The sequence below is a fragment of the Sylvia atricapilla genome, chromosome 1 (genome assembly GCF_009819655.1).
Source record: "Sylvia atricapilla isolate bSylAtr1 chromosome 1, bSylAtr1.pri, whole genome shotgun sequence".
Taxonomy (NCBI): Eukaryota; Metazoa; Chordata; class Aves; order Passeriformes; family Sylviidae; genus Sylvia; species Sylvia atricapilla.
This window is the reverse complement of record NC_089140.1, coordinates 43,680,885-43,706,033: the sequence shown is the minus strand read 5'-3', so window position 1 is coordinate 43,706,033 and position 25,149 is coordinate 43,680,885. Positions and strand designations below refer to the sequence as shown.

The 25,149-nt window shown below is 41.4% G+C and overlaps 1 protein-coding gene across 2 annotated transcripts in view; it reads right to left on the bottom strand.

Annotated features, from left to right (window-relative positions):
• Positions 1 to 25,149, bottom strand: part of DNAJC13 (DnaJ heat shock protein family (Hsp40) member C13) — a 65,750-nt gene that overhangs the window by 7,938 nt on the left and 32,663 nt on the right. For both annotated transcript variants that reach the window (XM_066320788.1, XM_066320798.1), the window contains 25 exons: positions 24,744 to 24,828; positions 24,118 to 24,272; positions 23,164 to 23,209; positions 22,831 to 22,985; positions 22,022 to 22,223; positions 21,233 to 21,348; positions 20,309 to 20,387; positions 19,611 to 19,746; positions 18,294 to 18,478; positions 16,779 to 16,853; positions 16,449 to 16,568; positions 15,033 to 15,212; positions 14,529 to 14,696; positions 13,789 to 13,902; positions 13,338 to 13,454; positions 12,642 to 12,819; positions 11,478 to 11,569; positions 11,022 to 11,121; positions 10,067 to 10,141; positions 9,775 to 9,887; positions 9,179 to 9,348; positions 8,761 to 8,803; positions 7,674 to 7,847; positions 6,537 to 6,716; positions 6,146 to 6,286 (listed from right to left, as the gene is read on the bottom strand). In XM_066320788.1, coding sequence (XP_066176885.1) covers positions 6,146 to 6,286; positions 6,537 to 6,716; positions 7,674 to 7,847; positions 8,761 to 8,803; positions 9,179 to 9,348; positions 9,775 to 9,887; positions 10,067 to 10,141; positions 11,022 to 11,121; positions 11,478 to 11,569; positions 12,642 to 12,819; positions 13,338 to 13,454; positions 13,789 to 13,902; positions 14,529 to 14,696; positions 15,033 to 15,212; positions 16,449 to 16,568; positions 16,779 to 16,853; positions 18,294 to 18,478; positions 19,611 to 19,746; positions 20,309 to 20,387; positions 21,233 to 21,348; positions 22,022 to 22,223; positions 22,831 to 22,985; positions 23,164 to 23,209; positions 24,118 to 24,272; positions 24,744 to 24,828 — 3,199 coding nt within the window. The remainder of the gene's footprint in view (positions 1 to 6,145; positions 6,287 to 6,536; positions 6,717 to 7,673; positions 7,848 to 8,760; positions 8,804 to 9,178; positions 9,349 to 9,774; positions 9,888 to 10,066; positions 10,142 to 11,021; positions 11,122 to 11,477; positions 11,570 to 12,641; positions 12,820 to 13,337; positions 13,455 to 13,788; positions 13,903 to 14,528; positions 14,697 to 15,032; positions 15,213 to 16,448; positions 16,569 to 16,778; positions 16,854 to 18,293; positions 18,479 to 19,610; positions 19,747 to 20,308; positions 20,388 to 21,232; positions 21,349 to 22,021; positions 22,224 to 22,830; positions 22,986 to 23,163; positions 23,210 to 24,117; positions 24,273 to 24,743; positions 24,829 to 25,149) is intronic.

The following is a 25,149-nucleotide window of genomic DNA, read 5'->3' as shown; positions in this document are numbered from 1 at the left end:
CTAATACCCATGCAGGCAGCGGTTCATACCCTAACAAATGCAATGGCTTGCCTGAAATGTGGCCAACCAGGTCATGTAGCAGCAAGCTGTCCCCAGCCAGCACAGCGGCCAGTGGCAGCTCCCCCGACCCAGCAGCGCCAGAGACCCACCTGCTGGAATTGTGGCAAAAGGGGACACCTGGCCAAGGAGTGCAGATCCAGGCCTCAGGGAAACGGAAGGGGGAGGGGGCGTGTGGGCCATACTCAGCCTCCTCCCACTGCGAGATGGCCCAGCCTTCCCAATACCCAGTGGGGCAGGGGACCTTCATACCCCATATATATACAGGAACCAGTCACTGTCTCATCCCCACCAGTCATTCAGTGGCAGAACAATGCACCATCATCAGCAGCCAACATGCACCTCTCACCACCACAAACTGCTCCAGTGTCACAGGGTCAACAGGGGACAAACCAGAGCGGAACCCCTGGGTGGCCTTGGTCATGAAAGTGGGGAGGGAGCCCTTGAGGGTGTGAGGGACGTGTCAGCTCTATGGCAGCCAGGACCCTCACGTTTTAGGGCTTCAGTTTTTGGCAGACACTGGATCAAACTGCACCATTTTTCCTCAATCACACTGGCCCAGACATTGGCAAATTAAAGAAGTCCCTCCTGTGAACGGGGTGGGGGGACAATCCAGGGCATGGAAAAGCACCCAATTGGTGGCGATAACACTCCACACAAAAAAGGGGCCAGAACAAACAGTTGCCATTTACCCATACATTTTACAGGATTCTCCACCCTTAATAGGAAGGGATGTCCTGGCTATGCTCGGAGTCAGGATTACAAATTTATAATGAGGGCCACTGCCTTACACCCTTTGCTGCCGATCAAATTGACCTGGAAATCATCAGACCCTGTATGGGTTGAGCAGTGGCCCCTATGCGAGCCTCGCTTGGCAGCTTTAATAGAACTGGTTGAGAGGGAACTGCAAAAGGATCATATAGAAACCACTGTGAGTCCTTGGAACACGCCCGTTTTTCCTGTACCCAAAAGGTCAGGAGAGGGCTATCGCTTAGTCCATGACCTGAGAGAAGTGAATAAAACAATCCGACCCATAGGCCCAGTTCAGACACTGTTGCCCATGAACTCAGCTGTTCCTGAAGGACAGCCATGTGCAGTATTGGACATTAAAGACTGTTTCTTTTCAATACCTTTGCATCCTGAGGACAGGGAACGATTTGCCTTCTCTGTGGTTTTCCCGAATGGCAATCGGCCCAGCTTGCGTTTCCAGTGGAAAGTACTACCTCAAGGTATGGTCGACAGCCCAACCATCTGCCAGATCACCGTGGACAAAGCACTGATGCCAGTCCGACACTCCTATCCTGCTGCCACCATCATCCAGTACATGGACGACATTCTGGTCTCAGCACCATCAGCGAGCCAAGTGGATCATCTGGTATCCAGGATCACAGAGACCCTCCAGGCCAACGGCTTCGAGATCGCGAGCGCGAAGATCAAGAAAGGACCCTGTGTCACCTTCCTAGGAGTGGGAATCACAAGCTCCTACGTGACACCTCCTAAGGTGAAAGTCCACCGAGATGTTAAGACGCTCCACGACGTGCAACGCCTGGTAGGATCACTGCAGTGGCTTCGCAACATCGTCCTGGTTCCTCCTGAGATCATGGACCCTCTGTACGACCTCCTGAAAGGAAAGCACCCCTGGGAACCCAAGGAGCTGACACCACAAGCAGCGAGCTCCCTCGACTTCATCGAACAGCAGATGTCCACTGGCACACTTGCCAGATGGAACCCAGCGATGCCCCTGGACTTATATGTGCATTTTACACAAAAGGGGGGAGTGGGAGCATTGGCCCAAGGACCTTCTGAAAAGGCCCGACCGATTCAATGGGTGGTCCTTGGAAGGCCTGCTCGTGCATTTTCCCCAGCAGTAGAATGCATCGCTAACCTCATCATGAAAGGCAGGAAACTCGCTTTGAAACACCTAGGGACTGAGCCAGCGAGAATCCACCTTCCTTTTCGCAAGCAACCGACCATAGAATCAACCACAATCTCGGAGCATCTAGCCCTTGCTCTCGTCGGATTTGGAGGAGAAATCTCCTACTCCACCAGACCACCCTGGACTCAGCTGCTGACCATAGTCGACATAGACCTGCCACCAAAGGTTATGGACAGACCACAGCCAGGACCAACAGCTTTCACAGACGCTTCCTCCACTACTTCTACGGCGACAGCAGTGTGGCAGGTAGGAGAGCAGTGGCATTGCATCAAAGCATGTGACCCCACACTGTCAGTGCAGCAGCTGGAAGCTACAGCAGTAACCCTGGCCTGTGGACTTTTCCAAGAGGAACACCTTAACATTGTAACAGACTCTATATTCGTGGCAAGGCTCTGCCTAGCCATGGCAGGACCAGGTGTGTCAACATCAGCAGCAGCCCTAATGCTAGAAGAGGCACTCTCTTCACGAAAGGGCACTGTATCAATCATTCACGTCAATAGCCACAACCCAATCAAAGGGTACTTTCAGATTGGCAACGACGAAGCAGATGCTGCAGCGAAAGGAGTCTGGACACTGCAGGAGGCCCGTCAACTGCACGAATCCCTCCACATTGGACCCAAAGCACTAGCGAAGAGATGTGGAATCACAACAGCGGATGCCAAACATGTAGTGGCTACCTGCCCTCACTGCCAGAAGTCACCCCTGTGGACTAGTGGAGTCAACCCAAGAGGTCTTAAGCCCTCAGAAATCTGGCAGTCGGACTTCACCTTGTGTCAGCTGCTGAAGCCTCGAGCATGGCTTGCAGTAACAGTGGACACATTCAGTGGAACGATTGTAGCCACCCAGCATCCCAAGACCAACTCCAAAGCCACAATCCAGCACTGGCTGACAGCTATGGCATGGCTTGGTATCCCCAAGCAGATCAAAACAGATAATGGTTCCAATTTTATTTCTAAACCAGTGCAGGAATTCGCCTCCAAATGGAGGATCACATTAGTGCAAGGTATCCCATATAACAGTACTGGGCAGGCTATAGTCGAGCGGGCAAATCAAACCCTGAAAACTAAGATAGAGGTGTTGGCAAAAGCAGAAGGCTTTAACAATTCCATTCCCTCAGGAGAACAGGCACGCATACTGGCAACCGCACTGATAGCATTAAATCAATTCCCCAGAGGAAGTGAAGCAAACAATCCCATTCAAAAGCACTGGGCCTCCAGAGCACTAGAGGAGGGCCCGCAGGTTGTAATTAAAAATGAGCTGGGTGAATGGGAACGGGGCTGGAGATTAATGCTTACAGGGCGAGGGTATGCAGCTGTCAAAAGGGATGGGAAAATCAGGTGGTGTCCTATTAAATCAATTAAACCTGATCTCCACAGTGAGCAGGATGAGACTAATGAAAACTGTGAGTTTCTGTTTACAGGACATGCTGGTGGGGCGACCACGTAACGCGTACACGCCTCTCCCAGAGGAACGAGACGCACCACCAAGCCGTCAGAAAGCACCAGAGAAACCCACGCGGGCGAGATCCAAGCACCAACGATATGCCTGTGTGATTTTGTTGCTGGGGTTTGTCGCCAGAGGACAAGCCAGCTCAGATTTCTACCCACACCAGCCATTCAGGTGGGTCATGAGACATCTTACCAGTGGTAAGGTGCTCAGAGACATCACCACACCAAACAGTCCATCCTTCGTGCTTCGTATTATCGATTTGTTTCCAGGACAACCAAAAGTAGACCCTCATTCTCCATTTTCATCACACACATACCTATCCTATTGGTGCCCAGCTTCAAACGCAGGAAAAAGCTATTGTAATAACCCCGGCTGGGGATATTGCGGACATTGGGGATGTGAGACCATTGTAACAGACGCCAGGCCGTCAGGGCCTGGGTGGGACCCACAAGAACCTGACAAATTCCTGCAATTCACCTGGGCACCCGCAGGTTGTAAAACACCTCTCTCTGTACACGGGAATTCCTATCGATATAGTTACAAGATTCCAAAAATCCGAAAGTGCATATACTATAACATGACAGTGTTGCAACCCACTCATCCTAGCTGGACGGTGGGCAAGACCTGGACAGTGGTCCTTCAAGGGTCAAAAAAGTAGGTGAACGTGCAAATTACCAAGTCTCAACCCTCAGAACCCAGAGCTGTGGGGCCCAACAAGATAATTAAAAGCACACAGACAAAGAGAAATATGACCTACCCTAAGGCTGCACCTACGGGTGTCAGCAGAACCCCAACTAGTGATGCAGAAGCCTTTCAGATGGACAAATTAGCTAGGTCAGATCCCGATCCAATCTTTCGTATGTTAGAAGCTACCTTTCTATCCCTGAATGAATCTAACCCTAACCTAACCAATTCCTGTTGGCTTTGTTATGAAGTCCAACCACCTTTTTATGAAGGAGTTGCTTTAAACACCCCATTCAGTTACTCCGCCGCTGATGCACCCCAGCAGTGCCGATGGGACACACCTCGCAGAGGGATCACCCTAAGCCAGGTCTCAGGCCGAGGCAAATGCTTTGGTAATGCAACCCTGGCTGAGCGAAAAGGGAATGTCTGTACCAGAGTTGTAAAGCCTAACAGAAAGAATAACAAGTGGGTAATACCTGCTACATCGGCAATGTGGGTTTGTCAGAGGTCTGGAGTAAGTCCGTGTGTATCTCTTCCCAAGTTTGATGATTCTAACGATTTCTGTGTCCAAGTTCTGATTGTTCCTAGAATCCTGTACCACTCAGAGGAAGAAATGTACAGCCTTCTCGAAGAATCCAACAGGCTCCACAAAAGAGAGATATTGACAGGTGTCACCATCGCAATGCTACTCGGCTTAGGAGCAGCCGGCACAGCGACAGGTGTCTCAGCCCTGGCAACACAACACCAGGGTCTGTCTCAGCTGCAAATAACTATAGATGAGGACCTGCAGAGGATCGAGAAGTCCATTTCCTACTTGGAGAAGTCAGTCTCTTCACTCTCAGAAGTAGTTTTACAAAATAGGCGTGGACTAGATCTTTTGTTCATGCAGCAAGGAGGCCTGTGTGCAGCCTTGAAAGAGGAATGCTGCTTCTATGCAGACCACACCGGAGTCGTAAGAGACTCCATGGCCGAACTCCGAAACAGACTGGCTCAGAGACAGAAAGATAGGGAAGCTCAGCAAGGCTGGTTCGAATCCTGGTTTAACCAATCCCCTTGGTTAACCACTTTAATTTCTACCTTGGTAGGCCCATTGGCAATGCTACTTCTAACTGTTACCTTCGGACCATGCCTGCTGAACAAGATAGTTTCATTTGTCAAAGCTCGCCTAGATCAGACTAACATTCTGTTCATAGGCCAACATGAGATGCTGTGAATTTAAAATTGCCAGTCACAAGATTTCCAAACTTGCCTGGCAGAAAATTACTCAAGTTTTCAAACTCCTTTTTCCCTTATTAAGTCCTAACCTTCTACCTCATTTAGTGCCTATATCTATATATATATATATGCGTATAACTACCTCGTTCTTTTGTGAGAGAGGGGGGGGAGATGTGGTTAGATAAGGGACAGGCGGCCGGAAGATCTCGGACTGTAACGGTGAGGAAGAGAGCAAGCCCCATCCCCCTCTCGAGATAAGCTACCCCTGAAAAGAATGTAGACCCTCTACTAACACGTGCCAGTACTTTTCCACTCCAACTACTAACCCAGGAGGTGTGGCAATATCCTGTTTGACGTAGTAATAGATAAGAAGTATAAAACCTGAACCTTTTACTTAATAAACGTCTTTTGTAACCGTCTGCCATATTGGTACCATGCGTCTGTTACAAGACCCGACCCACTCATGAAAGTAAAGTGGAAGTCGTGCTGTAGGCCTAGATACCAGAGCCTCCACTGTGGCAGAAACAGCGAACTGCTACAACTGTCTAGCAATTTGCTCTATCTAGGTATAAACTCAGTGGAACTACTAGGCATTCACTACACTTTCTCAGTGGACACAACACTACCCTGTGCACTAAGCTTCAATGCTCAGGTAACATCCTTGAACACATCTGCATTTTTGATAAAAAAACTTTTCCAACAAGAAAAGACCATTAGTTAAGTGTCCAGGAGGCTTCCAGCTGCCATTTAAGTTGAACAGTCGAAATAATAGCACAATTTTACAGTCTGAAATGTACTACTTACTTGGGCTACTAAGTCAGTTTGCTCCTTCTGAAACATTCGATTCAGTGTTTCACAGGCTATCCCAACTACATCTGGTCTCTTTTTCATTCCATTCATGAGAGGGCCAATGGTCTCCAGTGATGCCATTGCTCTAACACAAAGCTGTAGAGAGATAAATATCCTGAGTACTTTATTTTATGCCAAGATTAAAGCTTATTGCAGATATGGTCAGCCAACACCATAAATCTCTCAGTGTTTAATTCAGCAATTCTTCATTAATTGGCTATAGGTCCCTACTCACTTGCTACACGGTATTTATAGCTACAATTATGCCCTTTTAGGAACACAACTAAACAACACAAGTAACTCCAGCTATGCTTTTCTCCCCTCAAGCACTTAGATGATTCAGTACCTCATTGTCTGACAATATGTGCATGACACGAATTGCACTTTTAGGAATGGCATTGTTCTTGTGATTCATAGCCTGGATTATCTTGTGAAGATGACCAAGAGGAGGAACTTGATCAGCTAGCTGAGGCTGGGCACTGAACAGGCACACAGTTGCTGTGGTAATGGTTTCTAAAGTTTCCCCCTGCAGAAAATTAAAAATCAACAGAAAGTGTAACTCAGTAAAGCCTTATATATCTTCATAATAACAACATTTCTCACTTGCTTTGCATTACAGATTTTTTTCCCTAATGCTTTTGTATCACTTTGCTGTCAAACTGTTAAAACAACAAGTTAAGAACATCATTATCATCTCCAATAGTGGCAAACACTAATTCCACAATGACAGATCACATGGGAATTCCTAAATACTATTTCCAGCATCTTGAGAATCCAGTATCTGGCTAAGCTGCTTGGTGGAAGCATTGACAACATGGATTTCTGCTGACCACCTGAATTCGTAAAGGATTTTGCAGCCTGTGCAGAAGAACTTGTCATGTCTTGTGTATTCTGCATGCCCCTACAAACTACTATCACACGTTCATAATAAACAACAGCCTGTTTTATTCAACATGCTAGTTAGTTTCCATCCTGCAAGTCTAACACAGAATCTGTCTGAACACTGTTTAAAAACTAATTTTCAAACTGTAAAACATCTGCTGTACTCATTACACTGTTAGGTGGCAGCCTTCTGTAGGTCAAATAATTTTACCAGAGTGGGAAGTTAGTGTTGCAAAAGGACAACAGAAGTCTCAAGAGATGAAAATTTTTAGGTGGTGTAGAACAAGTGCCATTTTTTTGTTGGCCATGGAATAATTAAAAGACATTATTTGTTAAGCCTTATCACTAGCACAAAATAAGTCTCTAAGACTTAACTGAAGACTTAACTCTATGGCTTCAGGGACTTCAAAAACCTTAACTCATGGTCAGAAGATGCCTAAACATATCAACACGCTTTTACAGAGAGTCAGAAGGCAGACAGAAACCCCCATTTATAATGGGAAAAAAGTGTGAGAATCAAAGTTAATCAGACACTAAAAGACTAAAAACTTAAGAATGCTGAACAAATTCAAAGCATAGAACCAGAAAAAAATCATCTTACATGGGGGTTATTTTTCTCCAGTAGTTCAGTAAACTTTTCCAACAGTGCAATGAGAAATTCTCTTGGTTTCCGTAAAACCCAGGCCGGCTGGGCAATAAAAATCCTGAGGAAGACTCCCCCCACTGAAAGTTCACCTTCTGCCTCACCATACACCACAGCAAAGTCTTCAGGCAGCTGTTGAATTGTAAAGTAGAAGTTATTGACAAGGGTATTTGAGAGATCTAGAACTGTTTCTCTAAGTGGTCAGGGTCACTAACTGCATTCTCCGAAACAGAGCTGTGCAAGACCAATCTTGAAAGAACAGGAGGTAGAAGTGACAGTAGAAAGAACAGTGCAGTGCAGGCAGTACCACGACAGCGAACTTTTCTTTCAAAGAACACAAGTAACTGAACCCACAACTGCAACAGTGGCAAACCCTAGTTCAAGGGAAGCACCAGCAACAAAATTGATGATACAACAGCCCTTTCCTTTCTTGCACACTTTAGGGAAAGGTTTCTCAGCATCAGTCTAGGGAAGTTTCCAGTTTTCATCTGGATCAAAAGAGACATTATGATGTGTTCAGAAACTGGTTTAATGTTGAACTAGAGGACTGTTGGGAGGAAGTCATGTCTAGCTTTTCACAGATACTGGGAATCACTACATACTGATACACTTCATTGATGGGCCTGATGTGAGGGAATGGCTAAGGACTCGAATATTTTTTGAGACCAAGTGACGTACTAGAGTTACTTCACATTTCGCAAGAGCAAGTTTAATATGGCTTTATAGTGATAGGATCTTTTCCAGCAAACCAGTATTCTCCTTTGTTGCTAACTTCTTATGAGTTTTAGAATGACCTGAACTATCAGAACATTCAGAGTATGCAGACAGTGGTTTTACCAGTAAGTGTCTAACTTCAAGGGGCAAGAAGTAACAAAAGCAACAGTTCAACATTAAACTAGTCATGTTTTCAGTTATGAGCAGTTACCTTCACAGCACAGCAGTGAGGTCCTGTTAGTACTTTATGAGAAAAGCCTGTTAGAGTCCAATACATGCATCTATTATCAAGCCTCCCTGGACACACTCAAAGTATAAAGAGTAATTTTACCTTCCAGTTAGTGTCAGGGTTGTCCCTCTGAAGTCTAAAGTGCCTTTAAAAAGAAAGTAAGTTTTAATGAGCAGTAAAAGAAGCAGTTGTCTTCTCTACTTGACACTTCAGTCTCCCTCCATCATTGAGAAGCAGCTCCAGTTTCTAAGCCCCATTCTACCCTCATGGGATCCCTCCAAATCCTGCAGCAGTAAGCAAATACCTGGACTGTGGACAAAACTGCACCTGCTTCATGTGTACTTACAGGTACAGTACACAAACAGTGAACAAATTTCTTTCACTGAAGTTTGGCTTGCAAGAATTCTACCTTTTTACAGGCAGAGCTCTGTCTCAGCTCTTCTACAGCAACTCTGATTTACTACTGCCACTAAGAGAGTGTCTCAGTTAAACATAACTGAGTCAGAAGATTTCCACATACTCAAGCATCATTTCTCGAACTGTTGTTGATACTCTCTCCCTGGAGCTGTCATTCCAAATTAATTCTGGATTTTCATGGGTTCCCTCAAAGATATGAACAGCAGCTTCAGGGTTGTCTCTCATGGCATCCATGAAGACTCCAGGTAAAAATTTCATTAGTGTGATTCTAACCTAGAAAGGATGAACATAAATGACATTTAGTGTATCATACAACAAACTAACTGACAAGACAAACTGACAGAAATAGAAAACTCCAAAATGTCCAACTGTCTTTAATGCTGGAATTGTCAAGTGCTAGACCACAATACCACTAAATAAAACAGTGCCATCATTTCAAATAGCAATAGCCAGTGACACTGAAATCTAGGTCTCTACTATTAAAGTCACTACAAGTGGAAACCAAACTGCTTACACAATACTGTACATACAACAGCTTCTAGAAGTTTGCTCACAGATTAAAAAGTAAATTGTTTTGAAACAGCCTGATTGCTCCTTATGTGAATATTTCAGATACAGAAGAGAAATTTTTTGCTCATCTTGAGAGAGACGCAGGTAATATCAAGAAAGTGTTCCAACATGAGCTGTTAAGATTCTTACCTTTGGACCCACCAGCTTATCTGCAGTCATTTTGGCAAAAAGCTCTGCTGTTTGGGCTCGGACCTGTGGATGAGTTGAGTTGCAAAACATATCTAGTAAGTAGATTAAAGCACCTGTAACAAAGAGATAGGGAGAATTAATTTTTTTTTCCTGGTCACTAGTAGTAGAAATTCTCCAACTAGTAGTAGAAATTCTCCAACTCCACACCAATTATTTTAAAGGGAAGAGTGGCCACTCTATGCACTTTAAGTCCATTGTTGCAGAAACATTTACTTTCAGTGTAGTACTGTACCTTTTGCCATGGCCTCTTTAATTATTTTTGTGCTAGATGTCAAAGCATACAAGGTTTCAAGGACAAGCTGCCGACCTGTCAAAATAAAGAGTTTTAAGAACTTTGCCTCACAGAGAATGAGTAAGCAAAGATAAATGTAACTGATCCTAACAGAAAACTGTACCAAAAGTGCAATAAAGTTTCAGACAATTACAAGCTTAGGGATTTCTGGCTACAGTACATTAATTGAGGAATGTCAAATCAATCACACACTCTATTACAGCATAACTTCTTAATTAGATGCCAAGTAGCTAAATTCCCAGCAATAACCAAAGGAACACTACACAATTCAGAAGTAATCAGAGTACCTGCAATTCGTATTATTCAGGTCACACATTTAAGACAAAAAACCGGTCACACACAACATTTGTGTAAACCATCCTTATTAGCTTTGGATATGATAGTCACTAATGTTTAAATCAGCAGATGGAAGTGACTTAGCAGTATATCATAGGGCCTGTGTGATGACAGATTTTCGAAATTATGCATTTATTTTAAAAACTATGTATTTCTGCTTCTTGTCATCTACTTTAAAAAAATAGTGATTCCTGTTTGCAAGCTCTGCTTTTCTTATCTAGCAGGGAAATAACTGAAAGCTGAAGAATGTTATTAGGACTGGGCATAGAAAGACCATGTTTCACTGAGGATGTATTGCAGTACTGCCTTTACTGCTCTCATTAATAGCTGAGCAACTGGAATGGAGCACAGCAACAGCTGGGAAGCCTGAGGAAAGCTTTGTTCCAGTGTATAGGCGTTCTTACAGTAGCTTCTCTTCATAGCACAGCTCTTTATTGTATAAAGCTAACAAGACCATTTTAACCTAAAACTCAGTGCTAATTTCAGCCAGCTGCATTCTTACAAATTTCTGAGTCAGAAACCTTTAGCCTTGCAGGATGGAGAATCCTATGGTACCTACTTGAAGGTAAGGAATGCAGGAGTGCCAGTAAGTTAGCAAGAACCATTGCCTCAGCTATGTTGTTAACACATTCTTGATTACTTGTTACTATGTTCACTACCTGCAAAAGATCAGAAACAGCACTTGATTATATTGCAGCTATTCAGACACTTTTCAGAAAATCCAATGTATGAAGTCAGTCAACTCACTGGTCAACAGAGCTGATATTTACAACATTTATTTCTGCCACCAAACTATTTTGTCTCTTCAGGCAAGAAGGATGCAAAGACACAGGTGCAAAGTATCACATGTTCCTCCAAGGACAAACTGACAGCTCAGAACCCAAATAATAGTATATTTTAGATGCTACTCTAGCAGCTACACAATCAGGTTTATGTTGATTATGTAAAGCATCCAGACAGGGAGGTTGGGAGTTTGTGGGGATTGGTTTGTTTTTTAGTTGGTTTGGTTTTTTACCTCCAGAGCCAACTGCTGCACCAGGCCAGCTCCATGAACACGCAGAAGGGAGAATATCAACTTAAAGTGCCCTATGCATTCACACTCAGAACCTGCAAGAGATCAAATAAGTTACTCTCCATGTTAGCCAAAGCATTCACTGCATGCCAATTCCCATGCCTGTATTTCACTATACAGAGAAGTGTTAAAGACTACACAGCTGTATGCAGTCTGCTACGGAAGTTTTAACAGCTCATACACAACAGCACTTGCTACAGAGCTAGAAAATTATGAACTCCTGTCTATTAATGTAGCTTCCACAGAATTTGAGGTCAACAGTATTTCAAAAACAGAAGGTAAATTCCCTCTCTAAGGAAAGTAACTGATTTGTTCTTGGCAACTACCTAGTTACTTGCATTTTAACAAAACTAAACAAATTCCATATCTTTTCATGGTCTTGTTTCCATGTATTTTTAATGGTCAGTTCTACTGACCATTAAAACCTATCGTCTTCAAAATACACTTGCCCTTTCAGAAGTCCCAGCTCAGAGCAGGGTTACTATCTCCAGCAGGAACAGCTGCCTTCAGGTTTACAATTGCAAACATAGAGAACATCCTAACCAGCTATTATCAGATACTACAATAGTAACACAGTTTCCTTTTAGAAATAGCACCTAACACAGTAGGAGAACATCCCAATCACTTGTCTCAGGCTTTTCCAGTCTGTACATTGATGTCTGCTCATTAAACTTTGCTGCCCACTCTCAAGAGCATCTTCTCCTCTTGCTTTACTATGGCCCTAACACAGGTGCCATTTAAGTGTTTACTAGGACACAGTACTCAGTTCAAGGAGCATTTTTTGATGCAAGGAAGTTTAAAAATCAGTTGAAAATTCTTTGGAGGATTACAGGAAATTTCTTTCAAGAGGTTTAAGTCTTCCTAGCAACAGAAGGATCAAATTACAGAGATGAAAACAGATAAGGCTTGAATTTAACCAAAATTTTGCTACATCTACTGACAGTGTTCTCCAGGTAAGGAAAAAACTAGTAAGCTTATATGGCTTACCAACGATGCCAGCAAGCAAAAAAAGCTTCCTTCTCACTGGAAGATAAAGACTACAGAGGTTCACAGTTTTTAAGGTTGTCCATAGAAGAGTATACTGGGGAAGTTCAGTTTTTAGCCTACCTGGGTTGTGCTTTATGACGTTTCTCAGAGCCTCCAGGGCCATTTCAACCCTCCGTAAGCGATCTCCGTGTTGATTGGACTCCACTTTCCCAGTCTGAGTTATTGCCATGAGCGTATGCAGGTACTGGGCTTGTGAGCCTACATAATCCAAGAGGCTTGCAGCAAATGCTTTAGGGAGCTTTGAAGTAGAGATGACAGCATTTTTAGCTGTGTGATGCAACAGTACCCACAGCAGAAGAAAATGTATCCAAATCACTTCTACATTTCACATATTCCTTTCTTCCAGACACGCAACACTTCTCTATGATCACTAACATCTGGCTCACACTAAACCCTATTTCTAGCTAAACATACACTTGAAAAACTGCCACTACTCCAACAAGTGTGTATTTGCCCACATATATTGATTGTAAAGCCAATAGGCAGAATCACCACCTCCTGGAATTACTGAATCGACCCAAGTGCCTGTATCACAAGCTTGCAGAGAGAAATCAAGAAGAGCACATCTTATGACAGACTTGTTCTTTTAATTTATTCTGCTCCAGTAAAGAGCGTTCTCATGACATGCTGATCTTGAACGAAATTTCATTACATTTTGTATTTTTTCCATTCTGTTTGCAATGACAGATAGTTAAACAGGAAGAAGTAACAGTCCAAACACTTCTTTTAACAGGAAGATTTTTAGCTACATCTCACCTCCAGTTGGAAGGTAGGGACCTCATTGTAGACTCTAACAAAAATCTCTCCCACAATAAGTTCCTTTGCATGGTCACTGAAGACAAAGTCAGATCCATAGCTCTTGTCACAATCACCCTTTAAGCAGAGATAAGCAGCACAAGCTCAGACAGAAAATAATCTTGTAGAACGTGTATAGCTATAATCCGATAATAAAATAGGCAATACTTGAACAGAAAACTTATTGCTTCAGCAAGTCAGAAGCTCAGACTGAAACATAACACAAAATGAACACACACAATCTTAGGGGATTTGTTTTCTTTTAAAAACTACAGAATGAAAGTGACCCTAAAGTGAATTTGGGGTAGACAACAACAAATACTTGTATTAACTATACAACTCCATTCCAAGATGAAAACACAGAAGTTTTTTTAAAAAATAGTACTGGGATTTAAAGTAAAGTGGATCTTACTCTCTTAATCATGCTTTCTTGCTGAGATTCCAAAAACTCAAGTAATTCAGCTCGTGTCCCATTGTTCCAGATCAAGTAGGGGTTCTCTGTGTTACTGTTAAGCATCTTCAGAGTCTAAGAAAAGGAATTGACACAATGTAACAATTTTCTAACAGTTTTAGATTGTGGTGCACAGTAATCAGAATGTTTCATGGTATCAGTCAATCCAATCTCATTAACAGCTAGACTAACTACACATGGACATTTAAAGTGTGGAACTTCCCATATTGGAAAAACACACAGGAAAAACAGTAAACACAAGTTATGTGGTAAAGTACAATCTAAATTTTAGTTCTCTCTTTAATCTGCTCTGAAACTCACTTCACATTCTCCATCCACTTTTGACAGTGAGCAGCAATAACCTACAGATGACTTCCTTGGTACCACTTTTAAAGAGTTAAAAGTTTAACCTTTGTAAGTGTAAGTATAACCATCATCATTACATCCGTAAGCCCTGAACAATTAACTCCACTTTTTTCTTCCTGTATTTGTTTTGCAAATATTATTCTACAAAGTACTGTTCCTGTCCATAGTGTTTGAGGCTGAACCAGTTTCTTTTCCCTGCCGTTATCTCAACTGCAAATAAAAATCACACTGCTGTTCTCAGTATCAAGTTGGTCTAAGAGAGTTCATTGTTTTGGAAGTGACCAGCTACTCCTTTTATAAATCACTAGATAAAGTTTTGGCCAACAGCTGCTTACCTCAGTAGGACTGACCACAGCAAGTTTTCTTGCAATGTAGGGTGTCAACATTCCAGCCAAGCTTTTCCTGATCGTTGGGTTTTCAGGAGTAGCTTGTTCATTGGAAAGGTACCCTCCAAGGCGACTCAAGGCCAGGAGACTCAGCTTTGCAAGGCTATTTGCTACCTCCTGAAAAATAGAGACAGTTTGAGAAAACCTAGAGCTTCTTCTGATAGCAAAAAATTTACTTTTATACTGTTTGCTACAGATTAAAAGTATCTTGCATGAAGTCCATTAGAAACCATGGGCTTGGGCAGCTTTAACAGTTGAATGCTTTAAAAAACAAACAAAAAACAGACTCCAAGAGTATTTATCACTACACAAAAATTCCCTTCCAAAACTCTCTGTTAATGTTATTCTTCATGCAATTCAGTGATTCTAACAAATATTTGGATATGCTTGGTCTCTTAGTAACAGCTGGCAAATGACAGTGACTGGTTTTAGAAAGTGCCTTGGCAACATTACCTGGTGGTTTGAATCTTCACTTTTCTGAATCCCGCTCTCCTCCAGCGTATAGTCATAGTTGAAGAGGTAACCCAGTAAGTACCACAGAACTCCAGCTTGGAACAAATGTGTTTGTAGCCAGTAATCTAAGGCAAAGGAGCTAACACACTCTACTCCTAAAGCAGCTACTCGTGGTATGGTCTGAGGAGAGGAAAAAGAAGTTTGCCTTAATACCTGTAACTGAATAATGCCAACTGGTTTCCATACCAAAGACTTAAAAGCCAAAACTTGCTAATTCTGCAGTACTAACTAAGCAGCCCAGAGATGAAAACTGAAGTAGACATAATTTCTGCAGCTGAAGTCCTTGCTAACCAACAACAAGGCTAATTTGTCAGCATCTTTCAAAGGAAAGAGTACTTGAATAGTTATTTCACATGATTAGAAAGAAGCATTGATGAACTGCTGGAAAAACAATGCAAAACTGTGGCAGAGATTTTCAGGTGAGTTTTTTATAGCAACAAATGTGTCCTGCAGGGATTAAAGAACACACAAGCATATACAGACAATTACTAGAATCTGGTTTTAGTCTTCTGTTTTCACACCCCACATGAAAAGCCAAAGAGAAGCTTTCCTTTCTTAATTCACACAAAATTCAACATTTTTATAACATGAGGCAAGTTCAAAAGAGCTAAATGGCAAGAAAACTTAAATACCGTTCCTAGGGTTTATGCTGACTTTAGAGTCTATCTGCTTATGAAAGGTCTTGTTGTAGTACTTTTATCTGCTGGTTTGGTACAGTAAGCCAAGGTGCTTGATGTGTTAGTTAAAAGGCAAAAGTAGCTGAATCTTTAGAGTGACTGCAGTTTAAATCTACAGTTTAAATGCATTCCAACAAGTGTTGCAACAAAGGCAGTTGAATTCTGTATCTCATGATTTGCTGGGATCTTACAGAAGGGTTTGACCAGTCACTGCAAAAATGAGGAAAGGCTAAGGGAATTAAGTTTGTTCAGCCTGGAAAAGAGAAGGCTTCAAGGTGACCTAATTGTGGCCCTCAAGTACCTGAAGAGAGTCCGCACAAAAGAAGGAGAGGGACTATTTCCAACTGCATGGAGTGACAGAACAAAGAGAAAAGGCTTCAGAGAAATTTAGATTAGATATTAGGAAGGATTCTTTACTGTGAGAGTGGTAAGGCACTGAAACAGGTTGCCCAGATACATGTCTTCAAGACCCCCAGGTTGCATGCAGGTCAAGGCAACCTGGTCTAGTGAAAGATGTCCCTGCCCATGGTAGGGGGTTTGGGACTGGGTGAACTTAAGGTCTCTTCCAACACAAACCATTCCATGATGCTATGACTTTCTTATCTGCCCTAAAGGCAGAATATTCCCCATAACATTTAACAGTTAAACACCTATTTGGACAAAGAAAAAGAGCACTCACCTTGCCATAATACAATAGTCTACAGAGGTCCTTAATTATGTTAGGCATTTCTGTAATCTTCTCTCTGCATTCCTCAAACTGAGCTGCTACACTGTAACACTTACTAATGTATCCACAGACCTACAAAACACAACAGTTTATTGGTTCCAAGTGGAGGAAAATGCATGTTTGCAATTGTATTTTTAATATATATAATACTAGATCAATGTTTTTCAATGTTTTTATTATATATACACATATATTTGTATTTATTATATATTATACATATACATACACCATATCTTCTTGAGAAGACAATACACTCAGTTAAAGCTGCTGCTTTAAACGCACCTGTACAGACATATCATCTGGCTTGCTAGAACGAGTCAAGACTGCTACACAACGATTAAATGCTTCTTGCAATACCTGTGAGGATTGGATGATTCACAAGTTCAGTCACAACAAAAAGAGGTAAAAGCATGCAAAACTAAAACATTGGCTGGTGAAGTAATTATTAGTGGCTGAAGGGAAACATTTGACAAAAAAATCTGCTGCTTGCATAAACGGTTTGTAGCGCAAAATTCCTTGCAAGTGCTAGTAATAACCTTTGATGCTTTAAGAGCTGACAGTCTTCTCACATGTGAACTAATACCTCAGTCAGCGTGCAGATGATACTAAGTTGCATGGGAGTGTGGATCTGCTTGAGGGCAGGAAGGCTCTACAGAGGGATCTGGACAGGTTGGACCAATGGGCCAAGGCCAACTGCATGAGGTTCAACAAGGTCAAGGGCTGGGTCTGGCACTCGGGTCACAACAACCCCATGCAGTACTTCAGGCTGGGGGCAGAGTGTCTGGAAAGTTGCTGGGCAGAAAAGGACCTGGAGGTGCTGCTCAACAGCCACTGAACATAAACCAGGGTGTGCCCAGGAGACCAAGAAGGCAAATGGCATTCTGGCCTGGATCAGCAACTGTGGCCAGCAGGACCAGGGCAGGGACTGTCCCCCTGTACTCAGCATTGGTGAGGCTGCACCTTGAATGCTGCATTCATTTTTGGGCTCCTCTCTACAAGAAAGACACTGAGGTGCTGGAGCATATCCAGAAAAGAGCAAAAGAGCTGGGGAAGTCTGTGGAGTACAGATGTGATAAGGAGCAGCTGAGGCAGTAGGGACCATTTAGCCTTGAGAAAACAAGGCTCAGGAGAGACCTTATCACTCTTTAGAAGCACCTGAAAGGAGGCCACAGCAAGGTGGGGATTGGTCTCTTCTCCCAAGAAACAGGACAAGAAGAAATGGCCTCATTTTGTACCAGGGAAGGTTTAGATTGGATATTAGGAGGAATTTCTTCACCAAAAGGGTAGTCAAGGACTGGAACAGGCTGACAAGGGAAGTGGCTGAATTGCCATTCCTGAAGGTATTTTAAAAGCTATGTAGACATAATTCAGTGGGACTTATCAGTGCTGGGATTAACAACTGGATTCAATGATCTTCAACATCTTTTCCAATCTAGATGGTTCTGATATTGTAATATGTGCAATGAAAAGGGCTTCTGCTCAAGTGACTTGTTCACATTTATCTATTCTTTCACATAAAAAATGCAGCAGTTCTGTAAAGGAGCAGAGAAAATCCATATGTAGCTTGCTTATCTTGCTTAGTTCAATAGACAAGCCTAGGTCCAGAAAAGAGTATACTCTGTGAGATGTTTCTCCTACTGTATCCAGAATATCTGAGATGTTAAGAATAACAGGTGTCTCAAGACCAAAAAGTGAGTCTCAATTACATTGGATTTCCCAGCCACTGAGGATCTAAGATTTCTAGCTGTGGAAAGTTAGACCAAAAGCATACATTTCAACACATTTCTTTACATTTACCTCAATTCCACTTTCTCTCCTCAGTTCTTCTGCATTTAATGCTGAACAATTGACAGTATGAAAAGCAAGTTCTGTAGCAGCAGGCAACAGTGGAGATTCTTTGGAAAACAAAAGGTCATCTGATGTTTCAATGGTAATGGTCTTTATCAGCATAGGATAGCCTGCATACTTGTAAGGTTTCAAATCTGAAAGAGGAAAAAATTCCAAGTTTACTTATATACAGAGTCTAAGCAATTTAAGCCACCAATAAATTATTGGTGGAAGATATATCAGATATTCAAGGACTAGGAAAGGAAGCTGTCACCTAGGGAATCTGGAACAAGACTGAGCAGTCCACACAATCTAACTCCTCATCACATAGAAGACAGAGTTCAAGCTAGAAGATAAGAGAGCTTTACAGGAAGAACTCATTTAAGATCAAAAAGGCTTATCTCTAGCTCAGTAAGCCCCCAAGCTTAGAGGCTTCTCAACAATGCCTGTCTCTCTGCAGAGAAACTCAAGTATAGCTTGGTGTGTGTGTTAGGCCAGGACTAACAATAAGCCTATCAAGACCTTGTCCAGTCTGACACAACAATTTTAAGTTTTAAACTGCATTTTTTATTCCTGTTGAGTTCAGCAGTGCTAAGAGTAATTTAATTTTTTCCTATGGAGCCAACCGCAAGCCATCATGTTCAAGCCTATACCAACGCTGTCCCTAGCTCCACATAACTGACAGGCCTATGATTGCATGTTAGGCTCTTGGTTTACCATTATAATGTAACACACATAGAGCAAAACACTGCTGGCTCCGCAAGGCTTGGACATGGTGGCAGCTACCAGCCTGGGACTATAGCTGGAGCCAAGTGTTAGGGTGCTCCAGCTATTCCTTTCCCAACTGAACAATGAGATAGGTCATGTTGCAGCACACTCACCCAAGGACTCTAACATGGGTCAGAATTTCTGCAAGAATGGCTCACTGTTAAGAGCCAGATGAGTGTAATCTCACGTATAATCAGCATCTGGGTGACTGAGTACCAGTGAGGATTTTTCTGCATAGATGGAATTCTCCATACAGAGGAAGATTCAAACTGATTAGAATTGGAGCAGAGCACTTACTTCAAAGAGCTATTCATGCTGTTTTGAATTAAGTTTTACTGCAGATTAATTTATTTCATGGAAGAAGTTGTCCTATTTTGAAGCTGTATACTGTGGCTACATAATGCTGTGGCAAGTCAGAAACCACACCAACTGAGCACAGACTCAGGAAGAGAAGAGATTAAAGCTAAGCAAAATGACCACTAAAGAAATGAACATAAAACACTGAGGCAGCATGCTTACCTTCCTTATGCCTGTTGAAGAGGATGCTTTGAGTTTTCAAGATCAAAATTATGTTTTCTGGATCTGGCCCATCTATCACCTTGGCAGACTTTGTGCATAGAAACTCATATGCTTTATTAACTTTTTCAAACATATCCTGCAAATAAGGAGAAAGCCATAAGTGCTGTTAAGAACCTTCTAAATTACTGGAGCATCAGTTTAAGTGCAAGTAAAATAAAGCATTTCAGGTTATTAGGAACAGCACTAGCTTTGTTTTCTCAATGCACTTCAGGAAATACTGCAAACAACACCAGTTCATATGTAAGTTTTCTTTTGTCTCGTGAACTCTGCCCTAGGCAAGACACTTTAAGTCCATCATGCTATGACAACAGCAGTAAGTACAGGTGGATTGGAAGAATGGACAGAGGATGCAGTCAGTCTCTGAAAGGGAACAAATAGCTTGTTTAGGTCCTGTATAACCCTCTAAACAAGACCATTTCTGAGATGTAAGTCTGATCTGACTACACCAGTTTACTGTAGAAATCCTAAGTCCTTGATTGATATCAGTTAAACTATTCATCTGCAGCATTAATCTGTATTTTAGCATTCACCTAGGGCATACCTTTTAAAAGGAAGAAATAAAATTTAAGTGTGAATTTCAAAATTCTTAATAGCTGAATATACCCCATATTATTAACATAAATGCATGTTGTACATACCCTGCCTTCTGGATTCTTGTCTGGGTGGTATTTTTGAGCCAGCCTGAAATAAGCTTTCCTGATCTTGCTTTCATCATTTCTACAATAAAACAAGTTCCATCAATTACACTTAATAACAAAAAAACAAAAAGAACCACAGCAAAATGAGTCTGGGGTTCCGACAATACTACTAACAGTAACTGCAATAGAGTGTGAACTATAAAGCTCTCCTATTTCCTTTCTAAACCCCTCCACCATCTTACACTGAATTGGGGGTAATCATATGGTCACAATAGGACGAAATTTGAGAGACTAAAAGTATTTTAATACCTCTTGTACCTAATATACTAACCAGAAGAACTCAAAGACCCTCAGTATTTTAAACGAAGAATCTAAATGCACTACAAGTGTTAAAAGTTAGTATTTCACCATTTGTAGTAAGTGCACTGTTCTGGAAGAATAAACACAAACTGCTGTTGGCTCACTTCTAGAGACCTGAAGTCAGAAACCACTGGCAAGATAGGATGCAAAAAATTCTAAGGATATAATCACTAAGAAAAAGGGCAATATGGGGGAGGGAGAAGAATGATTACAGAATAAAAAAAAGCTCCTTTGAACACATTCAAGTTCTGCTATATTCTTTGTTCACTATGATTTAGTCCAAAGCTTGTCCTTTAAATAACAAAGCTCAAAGCTTTCTTTTCCCCATTTTCAGCTTTTCTAAACACTTTAACAACTGTTTTCTCAAACACTGGAATTGTACTTCCAAGCTTTGTTTCTTTATAGCAAAGCAATCCTCCACTGTGACAGAAGAAGGTGCTACATGTGACTGAACTGGTACCACTAACTTGTTCCAAATACCGAAATATGAAACTTCATTTTGTTCAGTGCATGGACTTTTATATAAAAGTAGTTATACAACTTTAAATCCCAAAGACAACTTACTGGCCTTGTCCTCTGGGTAGGTTAAGAACTTCATAAGCATCATCTATTGACATGGTAGGTGGCTTCTTCTCCACCTCCTTCTTCCAAGCTTCTAGGGTATCTTTCAACAGTTTAACCTCAAGAATTACAGTTTATTAGTGTTTCGTTTATGCTCACACTAGTATACATAATTTTAATAAAATGCTGTTTTATTAATGAATCCTGTACTTTACTCAAGACAAAAGCACACTGAGATTAAAATAACTGTGTAAGAGTCAAATTAGAAGATGGAGAATCACTTAAATAAGATGCAGTTCACATCATGATACTATAAAAATTGCAAAGCTGCATGAATAAATAAAGCTGCTTAGACAGTTTTAGTCCATAGACCTGTACCTAAAAGATCTCTCCAGTTAATGTACTGACAAATTAGCTTGGTTTCTTCTGCAGGGTGTACAAATGAGAACCCCAAAGTCATGATTTCCATTCCCCCTCCCCGCCCCCAAAATAAGATTCACTGAAAAAACACATTCTGAAGTTTTTTTGAATGCATGATTCTGCTATTTAAGAAGCAACCACAAGAAGGATACACTTATGGGGTTGCTGTGTGGAAAGAACACTATGCTGCTTCAAGATAAAGTGGGGTTCAATGTATTTACTTGCAGACCAAAATTCATGATAAAGGAGTTACTTGCAACAAACCCAGCATTTAATTTTGTTAATATTTTAGGACTTTCCGTTAACTTTTAGGACTAGATCTAAACTTTGAGGATCAAGAACTAAATGAATCCTAAAATACTTCTTACTTACTGGATCTTTAATTGGCCAGTCTGGAAATCTGAGTGTATCACAAAGATGCTTGAGGTAATAAATGTTACAGAACAGCTCATTTTCCAGTTGTGGATAGTTGATAACCGGGATGGGACAGTATTGGTAGAGGGCTCTTGTATTGCTTTGAAGACGAGGGGTGAAGTCAGCAAGATGAGCAGCAATCTTCTCTATCATCAGACGCCTAAAAGTTACAAAGTTTAGTTTCACACTTGCCCAGCAGTCCTCAATCCTCACTCACTGTACAAGTGTGTTCAATAATTTCTTCTGAACAGGTTTTCCTTAGAAGTTTCCCACATTTCAGTAGGGATTTAGAATAGGTTTCCGTCCTATTCTATTAGAGAGTTATTTAAACACCATGAAAACTAGTTCATTGAAAACAATTAAAAGTGATATTTTGCCTTTCTCAAAGCCTCTTTACTTTCTGGAAAGCCCTAATATGTATTGGAATATTAGACATATATCACAAAGACAGGTGCTGGTAAGAAAAAAGCACATACAAACAAGTAAGTATAAAGCACTTCACATACATAGTCAAGTCTCCATTCACAAAAGTAACTTAATGAACACATGCAGGGAAATATTCCCCCTCTCACTGCCAGTTCTGCTCTCCCGTGCCCTGGTTATTTTTGGTTGAAGCAGAGCACAATGCAGGACATTGCCCTTGTAGAAGGCAAGCAAGAGGAAGACGTAAAATCCAGGTATTTTCAGCTTTTTTTAAGAATGTCAAATACCTCTTCAACATAACCTGTAGCTCAGATTTAATTTTCCCACTGACAGAAAACAGTTACCTCATTTCATTGCTCCAAATTGCTTCCGGAGTGTCAAATTCTCCAAGGAATATCTCAGAAAATTTTTCAGGTTCATAGTTTTCTAAATAACACACCATTGCTTCAGGAAGAATATGTCCAAGTATACTTCTTTGAACTATATCTTGACTTTTTGTCTACAGAAGAGATCACATGGTCATCTCAAAGGTAATTGAATTCTGTCTTGCTAACTAATCTGAGACCTAAACCCCCTCCCCCTTTCCCCCTACAGTTCTTAAATTCTAGTTAAAACAACTACAGGTAGTCTGCAAAACTAGTTGGAAACAGAGCTGGTTACTGTTGCAATCTACTCACTTCTTCAGACTTGAAAGCTTGTTTTGTATGTGTGTATTTCAAAAACCTAGAAGAGAAACAACAGTTATTTTCTTTTTGTTTGATACTTAGGTACCCTTGAATAGTAAGCAGACCGACGTAGTCCAGCTGGCAGGTATTACACATTTGCTTTGAGAAAAAAGGGTAACTGCAACAGTTGTATGAATTTCTGTACTAAGTTCATTAAATCCTTGGGAACTTCCCCAAGCTAAGCACTCCCATGTTATAAATGTTGCCTTATGTTCATCATTTCAGTTCCTGAAAGCTTGTTTTCTACATACACAAAAAATGATGCTGATAGAGACACAGACAACCTCTGCGCTGTTAGATCATCGCTGCAGGGATGAAATGAGATGATTTTAGACTAACTGCTGACAGTTCTACTCAGTTGCAGTCACCATGGAAGCAAGCAATCACTTCCAGATGCATTTCACTGTAAAAGAGACTTTACTGGAATTGTAGGGCAGCTTTCTATGAACTATTGCATTTAGAAGAAAAGCACTGAAATGAACTGCAATAGCCACCTGCACGTGCAGTGCATTATCAGGCAGTACAGACTGATTTAACTGTTTTAGGCTTCAGTATGGAAAGGGGGTATTAGACTTTTTTAAACCCTTTCAATTGCTGCCTACTATCAAAAGCTACATCAGCATATATGTAGCCTGTGTTACTGCTTTTTAGTGCTTGTAATGGTTTATTCTACAATAAGGCGTGCCCAGTTATACTATTAGAACTGTATCATCATTCCCTCTATGGAAGGATCATAAGCAATTCACTTTTTAGGGACTGACTAGATCACGTGGAGGCAACTCTTCTGGAAGAAGAATTTCATGTTGGTTCTAGCAAGCCACACTCCCTAGAGCATGTAGAGATGCAGAGCAGCAGACCTGAGCATGACTGGTCAAGAGGTACTTCTGCCTGTTCATTTTTCCTCACCTTGCAATAGGAAGTACATTGGAACCTGTGTACATCATGATGAAGAAGAATACTCCACTCAGATAAAAACGAGGTAACTGAGGATTGTCTTGCATGACATGAGAGAGCAATACAGCTACTTTTTCCACAAGGATAGGATCAAAAGTCAGTAATAGCTGAAATCAAACACAAGCACTTATATTAGATGCAAATAGTACAAGTTATCTAGCCAAAACTGAAGCTTTAACTAATTTGGGACAACCCAGAAACTTAACAGTTAAAGAACACTTTGACTTAAGAACAGCAAGTGCCAATCAAAGAATATCTGAAGTTGAAAGGGACCTCTGGAGAACATCTTGTCAAACCCCTCTGCTAAAAGCATGGTCTTCTAGGTCTGTTTGATAAGGACCATGTCCAGGTGACTTTTCAGTGTCTCCAAGGATGGAAATATTGCTTTATGAGATATTGGCTGGAAAGCAGGAAATTTGCAACAACACCCTATGAAATTAACAACTTCTTGGCCAGAGATCCGCACAGTGTTACAATTGTTCTTTGATATGTTTGCCCCACCTAAAGTATTCAGGTGTGGAAGATGGTAGAGTAAGTCACTTTCACTCATTTAGATACATTTTTGAAGAGTTACTTACCTGAGTGATATGAGGAAGGCAAGTACTATCCGACAACAGCCTTTTCACTCTAGGCAGAGGTCTTATAATAGCGTTATCTTGATCCCTAAAAATACCAAGTAGTACAACAGTAAGCATGCATGTGCCTTTTCTCTTTCAAAAGCAAACAACTTTATTAAGCATAAGTATTAGACTATTGAAGCCATATTCTTTGTCTTATTTGTTAACTTCAAAGTTTGTTGTTAGACTTGGTAAGTGTGGTTTAGTGTCCTGCATTAAAGCAGTTCTGTTTAAGTTAAACAAGAGCCTGTCTATAGCATTAGAAATGCACACAGCTTGTCCATTCATTCTTGCAGTTCATTTCACAATATTAGTATTGTCTCATTTACAAACTCTCTATTTGCCCACAGAATTAATTGCTACCATG